Here is a 20298-nt window from a genome sequence, read left to right on the forward strand (position 1 = left end):
GGCTGCTTGGTGAAATGATTCATACAATCAGTTGTGTCGCGTCGCGTCGCATTGCTTAGCTATATTTCTAGTAACTAGTTTTTATGTCTCCTGTTTTGTTTTAATGCTGTGGTACTGTGTTATGTAGACATTGAAAACTATTGGTAAAAAAGAAGTAAATTAATAAACAGTTTGACATGTATACTTTAATATTTTTTAAAAATAAATAAAACATGATACATTACAAAATATTCATCTAAATTTAAAGTTATTAAATCTTTTATAAAATCAATGATCAATAAGAATAAAATATCATTCAAAAGAAAACAAAAATGTTCAATTTAAAAAACTTTCTTATTTCTAGAATGAAAGATGTTGTATTGTGAAAGGATTCCTGTCATAAGGAGATATAAAATTAACAAGAATAAATATTGTATTATTATTTGAACCAGTTTCTATCTTAAATTTTAATAAAAAGAAATTTTTCATAAATTTCAAAACATTTTGCCTTAGATTTCATGTAAATATTAACTTTTCTTGTCTTTAGTGATAATCAAACATAGATACAGACTTAATACTGCACTGAAATCTAAATCTTTTTTTGTCATGATCCATTTAAAAAGAATTCCTTAATCTATAAATTTATCCTAGTTCTATAGATCTATAAGTAACCCTATTCAATGTCAACAACTAAGTCTCCCTATTTTCCCGCCTAAATGACAGGAAGTAGATATAAATAGATTTAACATGTGCTTATGGATAAAATTTGCAAATTACTTCTGTTATTCATTAATTATCATATGGATATAGATATCCAGTTTGAAGGTACGGTCATGCATTTTATTTATAAAATAGAATAGATTGCAGTTAATTGTAAATAATCTTGGGTATTCTATGTGAACTAACTGGGTCATGTGATCCGTCCCCTTTGAACTACTTGTTGACAGATACTATCGGAATATCATGCAATATAAACTATGTCAAAATTAAAGATAATTTGGCTATGATTTAATCAGAGACATATAATACTATTATATAAGTATTGAGAAGTGTATAATGGTCAATTATACATAATGAGCCAACTTTATAATGTACAAAATGTGTACCGTCGTGTGTACAACTATCAGGTCAACACGGTTTGTGAACAAAGTATTTGCCGACTTGTCAGGTGGTGAGTGGAGCCATAAAATAGTTATCAACGATCATAAAGTTATGATCTCTTAATTAAAACACAAAAGAATCATTTTCCAAGTGTTAATTACATCGATTTAATCCAATCAACAAAGGTTAACTTCATAAAGGTAAATCGATCACGTGGTGTAAACAATCTGAACTGGGTTGAACTGGTAAAATTTCACCTGGAATTTCATACCGCACGGAAAAGATTTAACAAGTCGTTTAAAACTTTACCGATTTTCAATTTTTTAACTAAAAATTTTAGCACCACGGAGAAATATAATACATCGCGGTAAGAACGATACCACCACGGTAAAAAATTATACATCGCGGGCCCGTAGTCCTTTAAGGCCCTGGGGAGAACACTGAGTATGAGATATGTGCTGCTTGTATAATTTCAGGCATTATCTCCATTTTATGTGTTCCAAGCATTCAGTGTATCGGTATGGTTCTCTGATGAGTATGAGATATATACTGCTTGTATAATTTCAGGCATTATCTCCATTTTATGTGTTCCAAGCATTCAGTGTATCAGTATGGTTCTCTGATGAGTATGAGATATATGCTGCTTGTATAATTTCAGGCATCATCTCCATTTTATGTGTTCCAAGCATTCAGTGTATCAGTATGGTTCTCTGATGAGTATGAGATATATACTGCTTGTATAATTTCAGGCATTATCTCCATTTTATGTGTTCTAAGCATTCAATGTATCAGTATGGTTCTCTGATGAGTATGAGATATATGCTGCTTGTATAATTTCAGGCATTATCTCCATTTTATGTGTTCCAAGCATTCAGTGTATCAGTATGGTTCTCTGATGAGTATGAGATATATGCTGCTTGTATCATTGTAATCTCAGTAGGCTCCCTTGCCATGACAATTTATCAAATTAGAAAGGTAAGTATGTAAATACAGTGATATCTTTATGTCGCAATTGATGATAAGCTATTTAAATTCAATTTTAATGATCATGTTCCTTAACATATAGGCTAAATTATCAACATTCAGTAACATATAATTGCTAAAGACTTTTAATTTTTCTTGAGATTGGTTTACAATTTTATAAAATGTAAAAAACATTAATGGAAGCCAAAATGACCCCCCCAAAAAAAATTGGGAAAATTTGTGTTTGTCATTAACTGGAAATTGGAAAAGTATGTGTAAATTGCAAACAAATTCGCTGAGAGTGTGCAGAAATCCAGTACTTAATGGAAATTACAAAAGAATATGACTTTGAAAGTAAAACCATGCTGGCATTTAGTAAAATACTGTTAAATTAATTGATCACTTGTGTCTAGGACCTTTAGCCAAAACAAAACAAAACAGTGGCAGCAGTCTGAAACACCAAATCCAATGAATAATTGGATACATTTTGCAGTTTCTATATGGTTATGCAATGCTATGAATAAAAAGAAGAAATTTGTAGTGAAGCATTATATTTTTATATTTTTCAGAAAGTAATTGGAATTTGAAAAGGAATAAGGGCTCCCTCAACTATTTCAAGAACAAACATGGCGGAATCGCAAAATCAAGTTTTTGTCTTATTTTTTGCTTGAAATACTTTTTAATTCGCACTCCTAGCAGTTTGAATTTAGGAGTAAAAATGGGGCTTATGCATGCAAAAAATAGTTAAAATGATCACAGATTTGAAGTTTATTTTTTAATTTTCAGGCACAGCGAGCATTAAGGAATACAATTCAGTCATCTACAGTGGTCACTGTGTGTAAAGGAGATGAAAGTATGTATTGTATAGATCAGTAGTGGAAATGTATGAATTGAATCCCTATGCTTCATGCAATATTCGATTTGTTACTTGCATTCATTTCAAATGAATATTAAAAAAACTGAATTCAATACACCTTATCGCTATTTGGAAATCTGTCCCGCTTGACCCGAGAATCCGTCCCGTTTGAACTTTTGACGTCATACAACAATCACTTTTCCATTGTGGCGTCAGATATTTTCTATTATGACGTCAAAATTTTACAGGAACTTTTGTGATGTCCAGTAATGGCGGACAAATAGCGATAAGGTGTATTCTTAAACAGCTACTCTAGTATGTATAAGCAATCTTAATGAACATTTATAAACTGTATGCTGTTTCAGATGCATATAAACTGTACATTGGTGAAAATATATATAAACTGTATATCTGTAAAGATGCATATATATGTATATACATGTACAGTGACCTTGTGTTGAAAATTTCTACATCATTTGGTCTCTGATGGAGAGTTGTCCCATTAGCAATCATACCACATCTTATTATTTTTATATTTAAACATTTAATATATATCTTTACAGATGTACATATTATATACATCTGAAGGTTATAGATGTACAATAAATTTATATGCATCTCAATAGATGTACAGTTTATATACATCTCAATAGATGTACAGTTTATATGCATCTCAATAGATGTACAGTTTATATGCATCTCAATAAATGTACAGTTTATATACAGCTTTACAAATTCACAGATTATAATAACTATTTAAGACTTGGAAATTTTTAAAGGTTCATTACACATTTTTATTCCTACTTGTTTACAGTACAGAAAGTTAAATGAAAACAACTTTTCAGGGATCAGTTAAACAGTAGATAAAATATTTCCTCAAATTTTAGGTCTTTTATGTTATAAACAGATTATAAATTCATCTATTTAAAACTTATATTAATGACGATTGTAGAATATGAAGACATTCCATCAGAAGATTTAGTACCAGGAGATGTCATAGAAATACCAAGACGTGGATGTTTTATGCAGTGTGATGCTGTCCTTGTTACTGGAAATTGTATTGTTAATGAAAGCATGCTTACTGGTAAAGTGTATTTAATTACAGTCTTCTTATGTATAACTTTTAGTTGAAATTATAATAAAAAGTATGATACCTATCTGTTTATTTTGTATGCTTGTAAAAAATAAAACATTGCAAAGATTTCTGAAATTTCATCAGTGAGATAGCAACCCAAAGATACAAATCACCAAAAGATCTAGAGGTAAACAATAGAAAAAAGTCAAATTACAAAAATACCAAACTCCAAGGAAAATTCAAAACGGAAAGTCCCTAATTAAATGGCAAAATCAAAAACTCAAACACATCAAACAAATGGAAAACAATTCAAATTCCTGACTTGGTACAGACATTTCCTAGTGGTTATAAAATATGTCAGGCTTGAAAGCATCCAAATTCTAAAAACTTTGGACTAAATTTAACAGACCATTAGAGATCTGTCATCAACACAATATTCACCAAATGACAAAAACATTAAGATATGACAAAAGACAACCACTCACTCAGTTCTTGACTTCAGATAGGCACATCAAATATTGTAAACTTTATATGGTTGGTTTAGAAAACAAATCTCCAGTTTATCTTAAATTCTCACATTTTCACCTATAAATATAAATATTCTATTAATTGGTTTGTAGGTGAAAGTGTTCCAGTAACAAAGACCCCATTACCTAATCCTAAACTTCAAACAAACGATGGTAGTAAAGACATCCAGTATGATATTAAAGACCATGCCAGACATACTCTGTTTTGTGGTACACATGTTATACAGACACGTTACTATGGAACACAAAAAGTGAAAGCTGTCGTTGTTAGAACAGGTTTGTTTTATTAATAATGGAAAAGAGCATCAATAAAGCTCAAGTGTTTGTCTTGCCTCAACAAAGTTTCAGAGGCCATACTTTGGTATGCTGTTTCTGGCATCTGTGGTGTCAACAATAATTAAATTTTGTGATTAGATGAATTCAAGGGGAATCAATTATGGCAAGTCAATGATATTTGGTAATGATTGATTTTTCAAGGAGAATTTTAAAGTTCCCATTAAATGAACTCCACAGAAAACTATATCTGTTGTATTTATTCAATTAAACAGTTCAATTTACAAAAATTTAAATGGCCAGGTAAACACCAACATGTGGGGAAAGGTTTTATTTTTTTTGCAATAACTTATTTCTTTATTTAAACAGGATTTTACACAGCTAAAGGAGAATTAGTCAAATCTATATTATTCCCAAAACCAGTGGACTTTAAGTTTGAGAGAGATACATACAAATTTGTGGGTGTACTGGCATTGATTGCTTGCTTAGGATTTATATATACAGTTATAATGGAGGTTAGTGCAGGGAAAAAATTATAGAATTAATGTTGCTCTGTCTATTTATATTCAAAATGTGTAACTTTAAACAATGCAATTTAAAAAATTAATTGTTATTTACGATTTGGATTAGGGCTATACCATTAAAATAGATGTTGGAGTATAGAAATGGATTTCATAATCATGCTCCAGCCAACATACTTTCTTGGGTAATTTTGCATAAAACAAATAGACATACATGTACAAATACAAATTACCTACAACCATGTAAAAATATCACTTCTTGCTACCCTTTAACTTATCTTTATGCAATAACCCTTATCAACAAAATATTGTTGCAGGAAAGGAAAAAAAAATAATATTGCAAAACTTCAAAAACACAAAATAAGCATTGTACACAACCTCAGTTTATTAATATTACATAAACAAAAGGCAGAAACTTTACAAATTATTTTATTGTTTTAATGCATGCACCAAGTTTAATCTAAAAAAAAATTTAAACATTTTAACTTCTGATTTTTTTGTTCTCTTTAGATCAGAAATGGGAAGACAGCAAGCCAGATGATATTACGCTGCCTAGATCTAATTACTATAACTGTGCCTCCTGCCTTACCGGCTGCCCTGGCTGTGGGCATTGTTTTTGCCCAACACAGACTTAAAACATTAAAAATATACTGTATCAGTCCCAAAGCCATAAATGTATGCGGCAGTATTAATGCTGTTTGTTTTGACAAGGTATGATTCCCTGACAGGAATTGATGCACAGGTGTCCGGTTAGATATATGAACTTTTGTTTTGAAAAAAAAAATGTCAATGATACAGCAACACAATAATACAAAAAATTCAGAAAAGACATGAATTTAAGTTATGCTGTACTAAATGCAAAAAAAATATTAAAAAATTCAACATATATTATAAATTGCAGATTAGAAAAAAAAATTAACGAGAAAAGCGTCAATCTTTCATTGGTACAAAAATAATAAGAGATACACAACATAAAATAAAAAAGATGTCATGTAGAAGGGTATTTATAAAGATGTTTGAAATTTCTTAATGAAAGAAAGATGAACTTTATGCCAGAGTGTTACATTTTTATACCCTCTAGAATGAAAACATGACCCAAAAAATTATGAAAGTCAAATTTTAAGATTTCTAAAGTATCAATTTCAATATTGCCATGTTGATTTTTAATATATGATTTTTTTTTAGACTGGAACATTAACAGAAGATGGATTAATGATGAAATGTGTTGTTCAAGCTGAAAATAAGCAGTAAGACAGAGTTTAGAATAATTATCAGATATTCACCTTAAAAATGAAATAATAAAGTATTTATTTCCAAGAATGGCCCATTTTAGGCAGAATTACATGTACTTAAATACAAAAAAATTAATGATTTTTGTCCCAGGCGCCACACATTGCTGGGTACATAGAAATACCCGGTGTCTGTCTGTTCGATCTTATCTAAAATTATATATATCAGCAATGTCTCAGACAAGTTCAAAAATCAGTGCCGATCAACTATTTTTTTTAAAGAGTCATGCCCCTTGGGAATATTAATTATATGGAAAATTGCATTGCTCTCATGTGAACAATTCTTGCCTGATTTTTATGAAACTTTTATTGTATGTTTATAGCAGCAATTGCTTGGACAAGTTGGAAAATAAGTTGCCATTCAATTATATTTAAAAGAGTTATGCCCCTTGGAAATATTGATTATATCAGAAATTGCATTGCATTTGCTCTCTCTCAAGCCTTCATTTCTGTAAGATTTCTAGTTATTGCCCCTGGACAGATAAAATATGTGCAACATGGAGGACATTGAAACGGATCTCTTGAAATGTATTTTCACCAAATTATATACGATAACTACTACTGTAGATTTCAGGAAGATGAGGATGCTATGTTATTGAGAAATGGACCATTAGTATATAATATGGCCACTTGTCATTCTCTGACCATAATTGATGGGAACCTCAGTGGTGATCCTTTGGATCTTATCATGTTTGAGGCCATTGGATGGGTAGGTCGTTTTTTTTATTACTTTTTTCTCTCCTTTTTTTATGTCAAATTTGTCAATAAAGAAATCAAGGTTTACTCCTGCAGTGTAGCTATTTCAGTAAATAAATTGTTGATTTTAAATTATGATTTAAAGATATATACACAGAGTCTTTATTGTTTCTTAACTTCAACACTGGAAAATCAAGATCTGTGTTTTTTTGTTTGTTTTTTTTCTAATGTAAACAATAGTAATGTTGATTCCTTTATTTTCATGGGTACCAGTTTTCGTGGATTGAGGAAAACTTGCATTTTTGTGGACATTTGGTTTCATGACTTTGCCAAAGCCTGCATACAAGCCTATAGATAATTTTTATTTCATTTAACATTTAAATTTGTGGCAAACCTGTACCAAAGAAATCCACAAAAATTGATATCCCTTGAATAATGAAGAGTCCATATACTATCATTTAAAGTCAGAAGTATTGAAAAAGACTATAGAGCTCAAGAAAATATTTTAATTTTTCTATGCTTTATAATTTGTAGGACTTAGAAGAGCCAGGACAGGAAGAGTGTAGATTTGATATGATGGTTCCTACTGTGGTTTTCCCATCCTCTAAACATCACCCTGTAAGTTACATTGAAATCATTATGTAGATTTGATATGATGGTTCCTACTGTGGTTTTCCCTTCATCTCAACATCATCCTGTATGTTACATTTAAAACAGTGCATTAGATTTGACTTTTGTTTTTCAAATTGAAAAAGATATCATTAAACATAAATAAGTTACTATAAATTCCAATTTTTGCCTGCATTTATGATTGCGATTTCTTGAAATGCTGCATACAAATCAAAATTTTAAATGCAAATTTTCTATTTTTGCAAAACCTTTTCCGCAATGATCACTATGATAAAAAGGGCACAAAAATATCTGAATTTCCAGTATTCATTATGCATTTTGTAAGCTGAAAAAAACTACAAATTTGTAAGTTCTTATTTATGTCAAATTTTCCTTTGCTTAAGGAAATTCTACTGTCCCATCACAGGGCTCAAAGAAAAGCAAAGGGAAGTTGAATTTAATGTTAATGTCAATAGGAGCAATGCAGAACAACATCTTTGCTAGAATTTTGATCATTTCAAACAGGCAGATGAAATCATTTCAGTATTTATATGATAAGTTCAAGAAAACTACAACTTATTCTTAAATGAATATACTTTCACACCTAAGTTAAAACAAAAAAGTACCTTCGTTTCTTGAAGAAGATCTGCTGCTTTGATAATAAGGAAACATGGCATTCTTTAAGTTTTGTAAAGCATTAATGAAACCAAATAAACAAACCAACAAAAAAGAAATTCTGGTCTAGAGAAAGTATAGATGTATTACATTACACTTGTTTGCAAATTTGTCTGCCATTACTCCAAGTCACATATTTCCCTGCAAAATAAGCATCACAAATTAAACATTTAATGCATAGTTAAAAACTGATCGTTGTATGACATCAGAAGGTTATTCAGAGCTAGATATAGGGTAATTCCGAGCAAATTTAACTCAATACCCAAAATTGTAAAGAAAGCCTGAGGTGATTTAAGTCAGCTCTTCAGAAATAGTCTGTTATAGCCATATGTTTTCTTTTACAGGGTAGTAACAATGTACAAATAGGTGTAGTTAGACAATTCACCTTCACGTCCTCCCTACAGAGAATGTCTGTTATCGTCAGAAATCTTATAGATGACCATTTTGAATTGTACTGTAAAGGTGCTCCAGAAATGATTGCATCTTTATGTAATCCACAAACAGGTATATAATTATCAGTTTTGGTTATTCAATTCAAACCAAATATTTTAGTCCAGCTTATCTGGAAATTTTGATATAAGTTTCATAATGAGAACAAATAACAGAATCTCTGTTGTAGAATGATGTTTCCTTCTTGAGAATTAAAATACACTTTTAAGATTATAACTAACACTAAAATCAGCTCTCTTGTATAATGTACACTCAAAAATTCTTTGATCCAAACAGATTTGTTCTGGTTATGGATCTAAGGACTATGGTTAAATAAACAACTGACATGTAGAAATCTATGAATTTTATGACAATGTTGATATTAAAATACATTTTTCAAAATAAAATTAAAAATGTTAGTTTTCAATTATATGTATATAGAAAGGGGAGTTGTGGTCTGATTGCACAACTGTCAAAAAGAGTCAAAATGGTGTAGAATTAAGCAATTATAGTCACTGAACAGCTTCAACAATGAGCAAAACCCATGCTGTATAGTTTGCTATAAAATACCCTGGTGAAAAACCAACAGCCTGATTTTTGACAGAACAAATAACAAAAAATAAATTATACAAAATTAAAATACAAAATTAAAAAAGTATCAATCAGTACACATCCAACAGATACATTTTGGCACTATTGTAAAAAGACAGAAAAACAGAGAGAGAGAAAAAGTAAATCCAATTTAGGACAGTTTCATGCTAACAACTATTGAAGGAGGTTGACCTACGTCAAGGGACATAAATCTTAGAATTCTCTTATAGGTGTGGCATGTTATCTATTTCTTGAATGAAGAGATATTTCTTGTATCACACTGCATAGTGTGATACGAAAAAGTGATACAAAAACTGCATTAATTTGATTGGCCTATCCAGCATCATGAGACGATATTACGACATTTCCATTGGCTATTCTTTAAGTCATTGATAACTTTTAGAGGTTAAGACGATGTACATTTCGTCCATGGCAATGGGCATAAAGGATTTCTTTAATAATATGCAAAACACTCACACTTTTCACTTTGAAATCTTCTTTTTAACAAATTTATTACATTCTGAAGCGTACAAAAAGTTATAAAATGTCTGATGTTGAAGTTTGATGCCAGAACAGGACATATGATGTCATGCTGGTATGTGCGAAAGATTTGATCAACGATTCACAGAATTTTTAATTCAACTCAATAAAAGTGTTGACTATAAGAGAAATAGGTTTAACAACTCGTGAGAATTGGATATGGCTTGATATCAACTCTCGTTATTTAATTTAAATAGTAATAATAAACGAGCCAAAGGCTCGTTTATTTTTTATATTGAAATTAAACAACTCAAGTTGATATCAAGTGATATCCAATTCTCTAGCGTAATGAAACCTATAATTATTGGTATGTTTGTTTCAATCATTTTCATAAATATATCTTATGCTTTTAAGTAATACACATTATTAAAATCTGTATCATTAGAATACTTAAAAAAAAAAGCAAATATACAAACTTGTTCTGATTAATAGAGTAATCTCCCCTAACCTAGGTATATCCCCTTAATAACACCTTATATATGCAAAACAGGAATAAAGTAATCTAAAAAAGTAACATACAGAAATATATAAAACCACAGCTGAAATCTTTATAAATTATTCTACCATTGACTTTCAGTTCCAGAAGACTTTCAGTCGAAACTATCATCCTACACCCAGCATGGTTATAGAGTCATTGCTATGGGATGGAAACCATTATCTAGTAAAATGAACTTTGTCAAGGTTCAACGAGTTCAAAGGTAAAGATATCACCAAATATTTTAGTGTTTATTGACATGAATAGAGAGATATGTATCCCACATCTCTTATAAGATATAGAATATTTGTATACAAATGCAAAGTAGGATGTTTTATTAAGGTATTATTGTCATCATTTAAGTTTCATTGCAATTTTTCTTAGTATCTTGTTTGTCCTTATTACTAAGTTTTTCTTTGATTTTAAATTATAACTGTTTCCCTTGAACTAAATAAGGCTTGTGAGTTAATGTCGATTTGTAGATCCTGACACTTTTGGTTAAAGATTAAAGTTATTAGAAAATGTTTATACATCAATGGTGACACAGAGCATTTATTTATACCTCAGCTCTATTCTGTACTTAGAGATTTATTGTCTGTCTGTGCTACCAACTGTGGCATTTTTCTCACCAACTGTTTAGTTTCTTGATTTTTAATGGGAAAGCTATGCAATGTGACTAATTTTCAGATTTTTTGCTAGTCTGCATTCTATTTGCCAAATTTTAGTTTTAAATTTTCAATAAAATATGTGCAACTACAGGGGACATTGGAACACTTTTTTTTTATATTACTAGCTTTTAAAGAGTCTTTCTCGCAAATTTGTTTATAGGGAACAAGTAGAAAGAGACCTAACATTCCTTGGATTTCTGGTAATGGAGAATAAACTTAAACCAGAAACAACAGCTGTCATTCAGGAACTTAGAGATGCAGACATGAGGACCATAATGGTAACAGGTAATGTCAAAAGAGGAAAGAAGCAGGCTGGTTTACTATCTTGATTGCATAATGGCACAATAAAACTTGTCTTAACAAAAACTCCTTAAAACAGAAGAATTTGCTTTAGTGTAAAAAGCTGAAGAAGGTAATGTTGACATTGAAGTTTAGTAGAAAATTTCTTAAATGACCTTTCAGACGAACAAAACTTAACAATGTACAGTTTTATTTGCTTGTTAAAATGATTTATTATGGTATTGACCTTTATCTGTTGTTTAAGACCATATGTTGACTTCTAGATGTCTGTTCTGTCCAATTGGATGATCAGCTAATCACAATTAATTAGTAATTTTATCTCATTTTGATCTCTTTTTAGTTGCTGTCTTATCTATGCCTACCTTACAGTGATTTAATTACTGTAAATTCAGAAATTATTGCATGCATTTATTAATGCGATTTTTTAAGAATGAACAAAAATGTGAGTTTAATAATTGCAATTTTCAGAAAAGCTGCATACAGATATGTGTATCAGATAGCAGAATGCGAGTTCTCATTATTGAGATACTTAAGTAGTCGCATTTTTCGGATTACTAAAAACCTTGCAATAATTTCTGAAATTGCTGTATATTAAAATGTATAAATACCTAACCGACATTTTTTACCTTCTTTTACAGGTGACAACATGTTAACGGCCCTAAGTGTGGCTAGGGAGTGTGGAATGGTGAACAAACCAGATCATATTATTATGGTGGAATGTTTTATGAACTCTGGTCTGGCTGAAGAAAGTCAGCCAGCAATGGAATTTGTTTATGCTGAAGATAGGAATAAACCTGTTGAAGAAATATCTACTGATTTGGTATGTCTTCATTTGCTAGGAAACCAAGCTTTTGGAAATAGTAAGGGCATTAGGGCCTGCTTTTTTGCCCCAAGAAAATTGAAAACTATTTTGGATTTGCACATGTTTGGAAATGCATAAAATCACAAATTATAAATAAATTACTGTAGATTCGTTTATTTTCATGGGTGTCAATTTTCGTGGATTGAGGAAAATTTTCATTTTCGTAAATATTTGATTTTGTGGTTTTGCCAATTTCTGCATACAAAAAGCCTATAGAAAATTTGTTATTAGTGGACATTTGAATTCGTGGTTCACCTGTTTCCATGAAACCAACGAAAATTGGTATCCACTGAATAATAATGAATCCACAATATTCACAACAAGCGCTTCTTAAAATTTTTTATCTGGCTTCATGTGAACATGCTTTACTGAATGATGCATTTTCAGATTCATTGATTATCAACTTCCTGGTTACTTCATCCTTAAAACAGGGTATCATTACATGCTGATAGGTGCTTAAGTTTCAGCAACAAATTATCTGCCTTGCAAGAACTTCTGTAGTATGAAGGGTTATTTTAGAATCTATAGAATTCCATACAAGTACATGGTTGATATATAAAAGATATCAGCAATAGATAGGGTTTGTTGCACGTAAGAAGTTATTATGATTAGTTATATTTCAAGCCACCAAGAACATTCTTTTCTTAATCCCTACTTGAAAAAGCATTTGAATTTGGGTAAACCGAAGATTAGGATAAAATTGGCATAGTTCAACTTTGTTTATTACCATTATATACAATTGAAGAAAGACATGTTTTTCAGACAAATCTTTATGTTAAAGCTAAATGAGATACATGAAGAACCACAGATTCAATATATTGCCTAAAATAAATATCAAAGTTAGATTTTGTTTCAAGAGTTAATATAAAATACTAGGCTCTCCAAAGGAGATTAGAATATATATATTTATGCTTTCCAGGACATGAAGATCCAGATAGAGGAAGTTGGAGGTGAAATGTTCCATTTTGCTGTCACAGGAAAATCATTTTCAATTCTCAGACAACATTTCCCAGATACTTTGTCCAAGGTTTGTTCCAGGGACTTATCAATTACAAAAATCAAATTTGTTTGCAGAAAAATATTAAATAATCCATTAAAATGTCAGTTTGTTTGTATGGACAAATTAGATTAAGATATGGTTTTTATTGAATGTCAAAACTTGAAATGATAAGTGTTTCTTTAAAACTGTTGTAATGCTCAATAAAAAAAAAGTTTGAAAGAAATGAAATTGAATACTTCTACTTTAAATCACGTATTATAGTATTGTGTGCATATTTTAACAGATTGTTGTTAGAGGTACAGTCTTTGCTAGAATGTCACCAGACCAGAAAGCTCAGTTAGTGGAGATCCTTCAGCAAATAGGGTAAGCATATTTACCAACATTTTGAATATGGCACCTGTACTTTAAGTGATCAATCTGTATAATGTCCCAGATGAAATAAAAAAAGGTTTGTTTTCCCTTGAAAAGAAACTTACAGATACTGACATTATTTAAATTAAAAAATGATTAAGAAACTAAGGTTCCAACTCCCTCAGACAAGTTGACCTTAGAACAATTTAATAGTCTTATTCTTTTAGGTTTTTTCGATCATATCATATTCAGGTATTTATACATCCTTGGCTTTATATTTTATTTTGGGTTTCAGGGAATAAGCTTTAAAATTTCACTCCAGGGGCCCAACTGACAAAATGTGAAAATTTTGTATTGACCATATGGGAATATTCTGTTAAAAAGTTAGGGCCCAGCCAAATTTCCAGTAGCATTGGCTACTGGGCCCTGTTAATCTTATTCCCTGGGTTTGAGCATTCCTAATGAAGGTAAATCCAGAAAAGTGCTTTGGACACACCAAATTTAAAAACTGTTATTTTGATTTTAAATTGTATATATATTAGATTGAACTAATTTGTTCGCTTGATGACTTTGAAATTACTCTGGTATTAAAGTGTAATTTTGCAGTTTTCAAGAATGGTAGTTATTGATTATTTAAATTGTCAATACAAAAATTAAAGGACATATACTGTAGATTCATATATTTTTCGTGGGTATCAATTTTCATGGATTGAGGAAAAACATGTATTTATGTGAATATTTGATTTCTTGGTTCTGTAAAAGTCTGCACACAAGCCTTCAGAACATTTGTGCTTCGTTGAACATTTAAATTAATGGTTCACCTTTACCCACAAAATCCTCCAAAAGTTGGTATCCCACAAATAGTAATGTAATGTAATGTAATGTAATGTAATGTAATGTAATGTAATGTAATGTAATGTAATGTAATGTAATGTAATATGTAATGTAATGTAATGTAATATGTAATGTAATGTAATGTAATGTAATGTAATGTAATGTAATGTAATGTAATGTAATGTAATGTAATGTAATGTAATGTAATATGTAATGTAATGTAATGTAATGTAATGTAATGTAATGTAATGTAATGTAATGTAATGTAATGTAATATGTAATGTAATGTAATGTAATGTAATGTAATGTAATGTAATGTAATGTAATGTAATGTAATGTAATGTAATGTAATGTAATGTAATGTAATGTAATGTAATGTAATGTAATGTAATGTAATGTAATGTAATGTAATGTAATGTAATGTAATGTAATGTAATGTAATGTAATGTAATGTAATGTAATGTAATGTAATGTAATGTAATGTAATGTAATGTAATGTAATGTAATGTAATGTAATGTAATGTAATGTAATGTAATGTAATGTAATGTAATGTAAGACCATGCTATTAAATTGTTATAATATTATTAACAGATATTATGTGGCTATGTGTGGAGATGGTGCTAATGATTGTGGAGCATTGAAGATGGCACATTCTGGTGTATCATTGTCAGAAGCTGAGGCCTCTGTAGCATCACCATTCACATCAAAGACACCAAATATTACATGTGTTCCTAACTTAATCAAGTAAGTAGCCTCACCATTCACATCAAAGACACCAAATATTACATGTGTTCCTAACTTAATCAAGTAAGTAGCATCACCATTCACATCAAAGCCACCAAATATTACATGTGTTCCTATTTTAATCAAGTAAGTAGCCTCACCATTCACATCAAAGACACCAAATATTAAATGCGTTCCTAACTTAATCAAGTAAGTAGCATCACCATTCACATCAAAGACACCAAATATTAAATGTGTTCCTAACTTAATCAAGTAAGTAGCATCACCATTCACATCAAAGACACCAAATATTACATGTGTTCCTTTCTTAATTAAGTAAGTAGCCTCACCATTTACATCAAAGACACTAAATATCACATGTGTTCCTATCTTAAGTAAGTTTCTTCACCATTCACATCAAAGACACCAAATATCACGTGTTCCTAACTTCATCAAGTAAGTAGCCTCACCATTTACATCAAAGCCACCAAATATTACATTTGTTCCTAACTTAATCAAGTAAGTAGCCTCACCATTCACATCAAAGACACCAAATATCACATGTGTTCCTAACTTAATCAAGTAAGTATCATCACCATTTACATCAAAGACACCAAATATCATATATGTTCCTAACTTAATCAAGTAAGTAGCCTCACCATTCACATCAAAGACACCAAATATTACATGTGTTCCTAACTTTATCAAGTAAGTAGCCTCACCATTCACCACAAAGACACCAAATATCACATATGTTCCAACATAATCAAGTAAGTTTTAATGTGACCTTTCAAAACTGCATTAGACTTCAAAGTTTATTTCTTTCATGTGGAGGGTTTTTTTGCAAAATGTTTAATCGGATTGGCATTTTGTACCTGTCAAGCCGCATGATACAACGAACAATGCCTCGCACATTTATAAGAATTTGCATTAGAAACGTTTTGGGATAACCTTACTCCAATCAGTTTAATCGTCAAATAAATACAAATTGTTTTCTCCCTTAGAATGCTTGGAAATTACAACATGCAAGTAAGTATTTATTCATCTAAGGTAGCATCATCATCCTTGTGTTGTAAACTAGTAATTTGAGAATGAAAAACATGTGTGCCTTGTAGAAAAGTTAAAAAAAAAGTCATCAGATTTTATTTTTTCCTGATCATCATTCTTTGCAACACACCAGGATCTGAATTTGATTTGTGATATATTTCAGACAAGGAAGAGCTGCCTTAGTTACATCATTTGGAATATTCAAATACATGGCCTGTTACAGTTTGACACAGTTTACATCTGTCTGTATCTTATACTGGGTATGTATTTTACTTTACATAATTTAAACATTGATAATCATTTTGTTTCACATTTCATTTCAATATTGTTAGTTATATAAAAAAAAAGTGTTATTTTACAGATGTTTAACCATGCATTTACACATCTCATCACAATAGAGATTATTTGACCCCTCTCCTTAGTCGGGATCCATTGACTTTGAAACTTTTTTGCACAGTTCAAATATTACGCTGGCGAAAACATATCTGTGTGTCAACAATTTTTATACCTGATGTTTGTCTGTTACAAATAATACGGCAACCAAATAAAAAGTTTCAATCTTTGACATGTGTTGTCAGATACAATAGTTGAACTTTAATTCATCATATGTGTATAAAAATTTTAAATAAATTAAGCAGTAACTTCCAAATTTCCTGACATCAACACATATTTAAGATCACTAAAACATAAAGATATGACACAAGACAACCAATGTTTAGGTTCCAGTCTTGAGATAGGCACATGAGCATGTGATGGGATTTAATAGTTTAAGAACCAGTTCTATGATATCTCAACCCTCTCCATTTTAATCTTGATCAGTGAACTAAAGCTACATAAAAGAACATACAATAAAATTCATGTTTTATGAAGAATCCCATTAAACACAAACTAGTTTAAAATGGTGTCCCTTAAACTTTCAGCTGGGGAAACACATAGGGATCACTTCTGACTTCCTGTGTCTGCTTATCTGATTCACAGTTTGATCATCTGCAACTCCTTGAAAACAGCTGGACATAATTCAACTTTCTAAAACATATTATTAGCTCACCTGACCTGAAAGGTCAAGTGAGCTTTTCTCATCACTTTGCGTCCGTCGTCCGTAAACTTTTACAAAAATCTTCTCCTCTGAAACTACTGGGCCAAATTTGACCAAACTTGGCCACAATCATCATTGGGGTATCTAGTTTAAAAAATGTGTCCGGTGACCCGGCCAACCAACCAAGATGGCCGCCATGGCTAAAAATAGAACATAGGGGTAAAATGTAGATTTTGGCTTATATCTCTGAAACCAAAGCATTTAGAGCAAATCTGACATGGGGTTAAATTGTTTATCAGGCCAAGATCTATCTGCCCTGAAATTTTCAGATGAATCGGACAACCCGTTGTTGGGTTGCTGCCCCTGAATTGGTAATTTTAAGGAAATTTTGCCGTTTTTGGTAATTATCTTGAATATTATTATAGATAGAGATTAATTGTAAACAGCAATAATGTTCAGCAAAGTAAGATCTACAAATAAGTCAACTTGACCAAAATGGTCAGTTGACCCCTGAAGGAGTTATTGCCCTTTATAGTCAATTTTTAACCATTTTTCGTAAATTTTTGTAATCTTTTAAAAAAATCTTCTCCTCTGAAACTACTTAGACAAATTTAACCAAACTTGTCCACAATCATCATTAGGGTATCTAGTTTAAAAAATGTGTCCGATGACCCCGCCTGCAAACCAAGATGGCTGACATGGCTAAAAAATAGTACATAGGGTAAAATGCAGTTTTTGGCTCGTATCTCTGAAACCAAAGCATTTAGAGCAAATCTGGCAAGAATAAAATTGTTCATTAGGTCAAGATCTATCTGCCCTGAAATTTTCAGACCAATCAGGCAACACGTTGTTGGGTTGCTGCGCCTGAATTGGTAATTTTAAGAAAATTTTGCAGCTTTTGGTTATTATCTTGAATATTATTATAGATAGAGATAAACTGTAAACAGCAATAATGTACAGCAAAGTAAGATATACAAATAAGTCAACATGACCAAAATTGTCAATTGACCCCTAAAGGAGTTATTGCCCTTTATAGTCAATTTTTTATAATTTTCATAAATTTTGTAAATTTTTGTAAATTTTTACAAAATATTTTCCACTGTAACTACTGGGCCAAGTTCATTATAGATAGAGATAATAGTAAGGAGCAAGAATGTTCAGTAAAGTAAGATCTACAAACACATCACCTTCACCAAAACACAATTTTGTCATGAATCCATCTGTGTCCTTTGTTTAATATGCACATAGACCAAGGTGAGCGACACAGGCTCTTTAGAGCCTCTAGTCTTGAATATTATTATAGATAGAGATAAACTGTAAACAGCAATAATGTACAGCAAAGTTAGATCTACAAATAAGCCAACATGACCAAAATTTTCAATTGACCCCTTAAGGAGTAATTGCCCTTTATAGTCAATTTTTAACAATTTTCATAAATTTTATAAATTTTTGTAAATTTTTACAAAATATTTTCCACTGTAACTACCGGGCCAAGTTCATTATAGATAGAGATAATAGTAAGGAGCAAGAATGTTCAGTAAAGTAAGATCTACAAACACATCACCATCACCAAAACACAATTTTGTCATGAATCCATCTGTGTCCTTTGTTTGATATGCACATAGACCAAGGTGAGCGACACAGGCTCTTTAGAGCCTCTAGTTTTAATTTGTGAAATGTGTGAATTTTGGGGTTTCCCATACCAAAACATGATCATTGCCCATTCTGCTTATATTATTTGAAAGCAGACACCAAGCATCGCAGGGTCCGACACTTACGGTTGTCCGATTGCCCGGGGCAAGTTAATGTTGTATTCGGACAAGTAAAAACATCATCTTGGTTGTCCGATTGGGCAAGTGAAGAAAAAAGTGTTATATGATTAAAATTTCACAAAATCAATAATGTCTGTTGTTTTGTCCAAAGATTACTCAGTAATAACACCGCACGGTAGAGTAAAGTGGTCTTAACCCCCCTTCAATGCGTATATTTCGTCATTTGTTCGCAAAAATAGATCACGTTTAAAAATATTGGCCAATCAGGCGACCGCGGCGTTGCTTCATCATTATCGTTATCAATCGGGACACCACTCGGGCGTTTCCGACGCACGTGTTATTCCCACTGACCAATGGAAAGCGGAGGTCTATTTTCGTTGTTCTAACTTTAGAATTTGACATCGGATGTGTATTTCCCTAAGATGAAAAACGTAAAAGCTTGAAAGAGAAAATGAAATTAAACTTTTACAAATTTGTCAGTTTATCAAAATGGGTTTTTTGAAATGGCATTTCTTAGATAAATTATTATGAAATGAGTATCTCTATGTAAATGATCCAATTCCCGTATATTCGTCGATCTTTTCCTTCCCTCCTCGGCTCATATATGCATGCCTCATAGTATCTCAGTGGTCAAGTCTAGTTGCTGCCATCATGGCACAATAATCAACCCTGGCAAGTTTTTTCAGTGGAATTCCTCAAAAAAGGAAATCTGACTCCCAGTCTGCATGTATTACATTACAACCACAAAAATAGCATGTAGATTTCACTTTCGGACAAGTAAAAGTAATAGGGCACTTGCCCAACTGGACAAGTTGGTATAAAAGTAAATGTCGAACCCTGCATCTTCCTTGGAAGACTGATCCATTGTGGTTGAACTTTGTACTCATTACTTCAATCATTTTTTTCTTCAGATTGGAATAAACCTGACCGACTTTGAGTTCTTATATGTGGATTTATTTTTATTGGCTTCCCTCAGTATTACATGTAAGTATAAATATATTACATGCAAGTATAAATATATTATATGTAAGTATAAATATATTACATGTAAGTATAAATAATTATTCTATTAATAAATTAAACTAAAAAATCCTAGAATATAAAG

At 31.1% G+C, this 20298-nt stretch overlaps 1 protein-coding gene across 2 annotated transcripts in view; it reads left to right on the forward strand.

Annotated features, from left to right (window-relative positions):
* LOC127719796 (polyamine-transporting ATPase 13A3-like) overlaps positions 1–20298 on the forward strand; it is a 58059-nt gene that overhangs the window by 18041 nt on the left and 19720 nt on the right. For both annotated transcript variants that reach the window (XM_052226067.1, XM_052226068.1), the window contains exons 9-26: positions 1921–2055; positions 2830–2896; positions 3852–3983; positions 4595–4777; positions 5144–5289; positions 5806–6006; positions 6481–6542; positions 7152–7293; positions 7815–7898; positions 8909–9068; positions 10702–10822; positions 11428–11552; positions 12206–12387; positions 13349–13456; positions 13713–13792; positions 15207–15359; positions 16549–16645; positions 20105–20177. In XM_052226067.1, coding sequence (XP_052082027.1) covers positions 1921–2055; positions 2830–2896; positions 3852–3983; positions 4595–4777; positions 5144–5289; positions 5806–6006; positions 6481–6542; positions 7152–7293; positions 7815–7898; positions 8909–9068; positions 10702–10822; positions 11428–11552; positions 12206–12387; positions 13349–13456; positions 13713–13792; positions 15207–15359; positions 16549–16645; positions 20105–20177 — 2251 coding nt within the window. The remainder of the gene's footprint in view (positions 1–1920; positions 2056–2829; positions 2897–3851; positions 3984–4594; positions 4778–5143; positions 5290–5805; positions 6007–6480; positions 6543–7151; positions 7294–7814; positions 7899–8908; positions 9069–10701; positions 10823–11427; positions 11553–12205; positions 12388–13348; positions 13457–13712; positions 13793–15206; positions 15360–16548; positions 16646–20104; positions 20178–20298) is intronic.

Source organism: Mytilus californianus, unplaced genomic scaffold (genome assembly GCF_021869535.1).
Source record: "Mytilus californianus isolate M0D057914Y unplaced genomic scaffold, xbMytCali1.0.p SCAF_11, whole genome shotgun sequence".
NCBI lineage: Eukaryota > Metazoa > Mollusca > Bivalvia > Mytilida > Mytilidae > Mytilus > Mytilus californianus.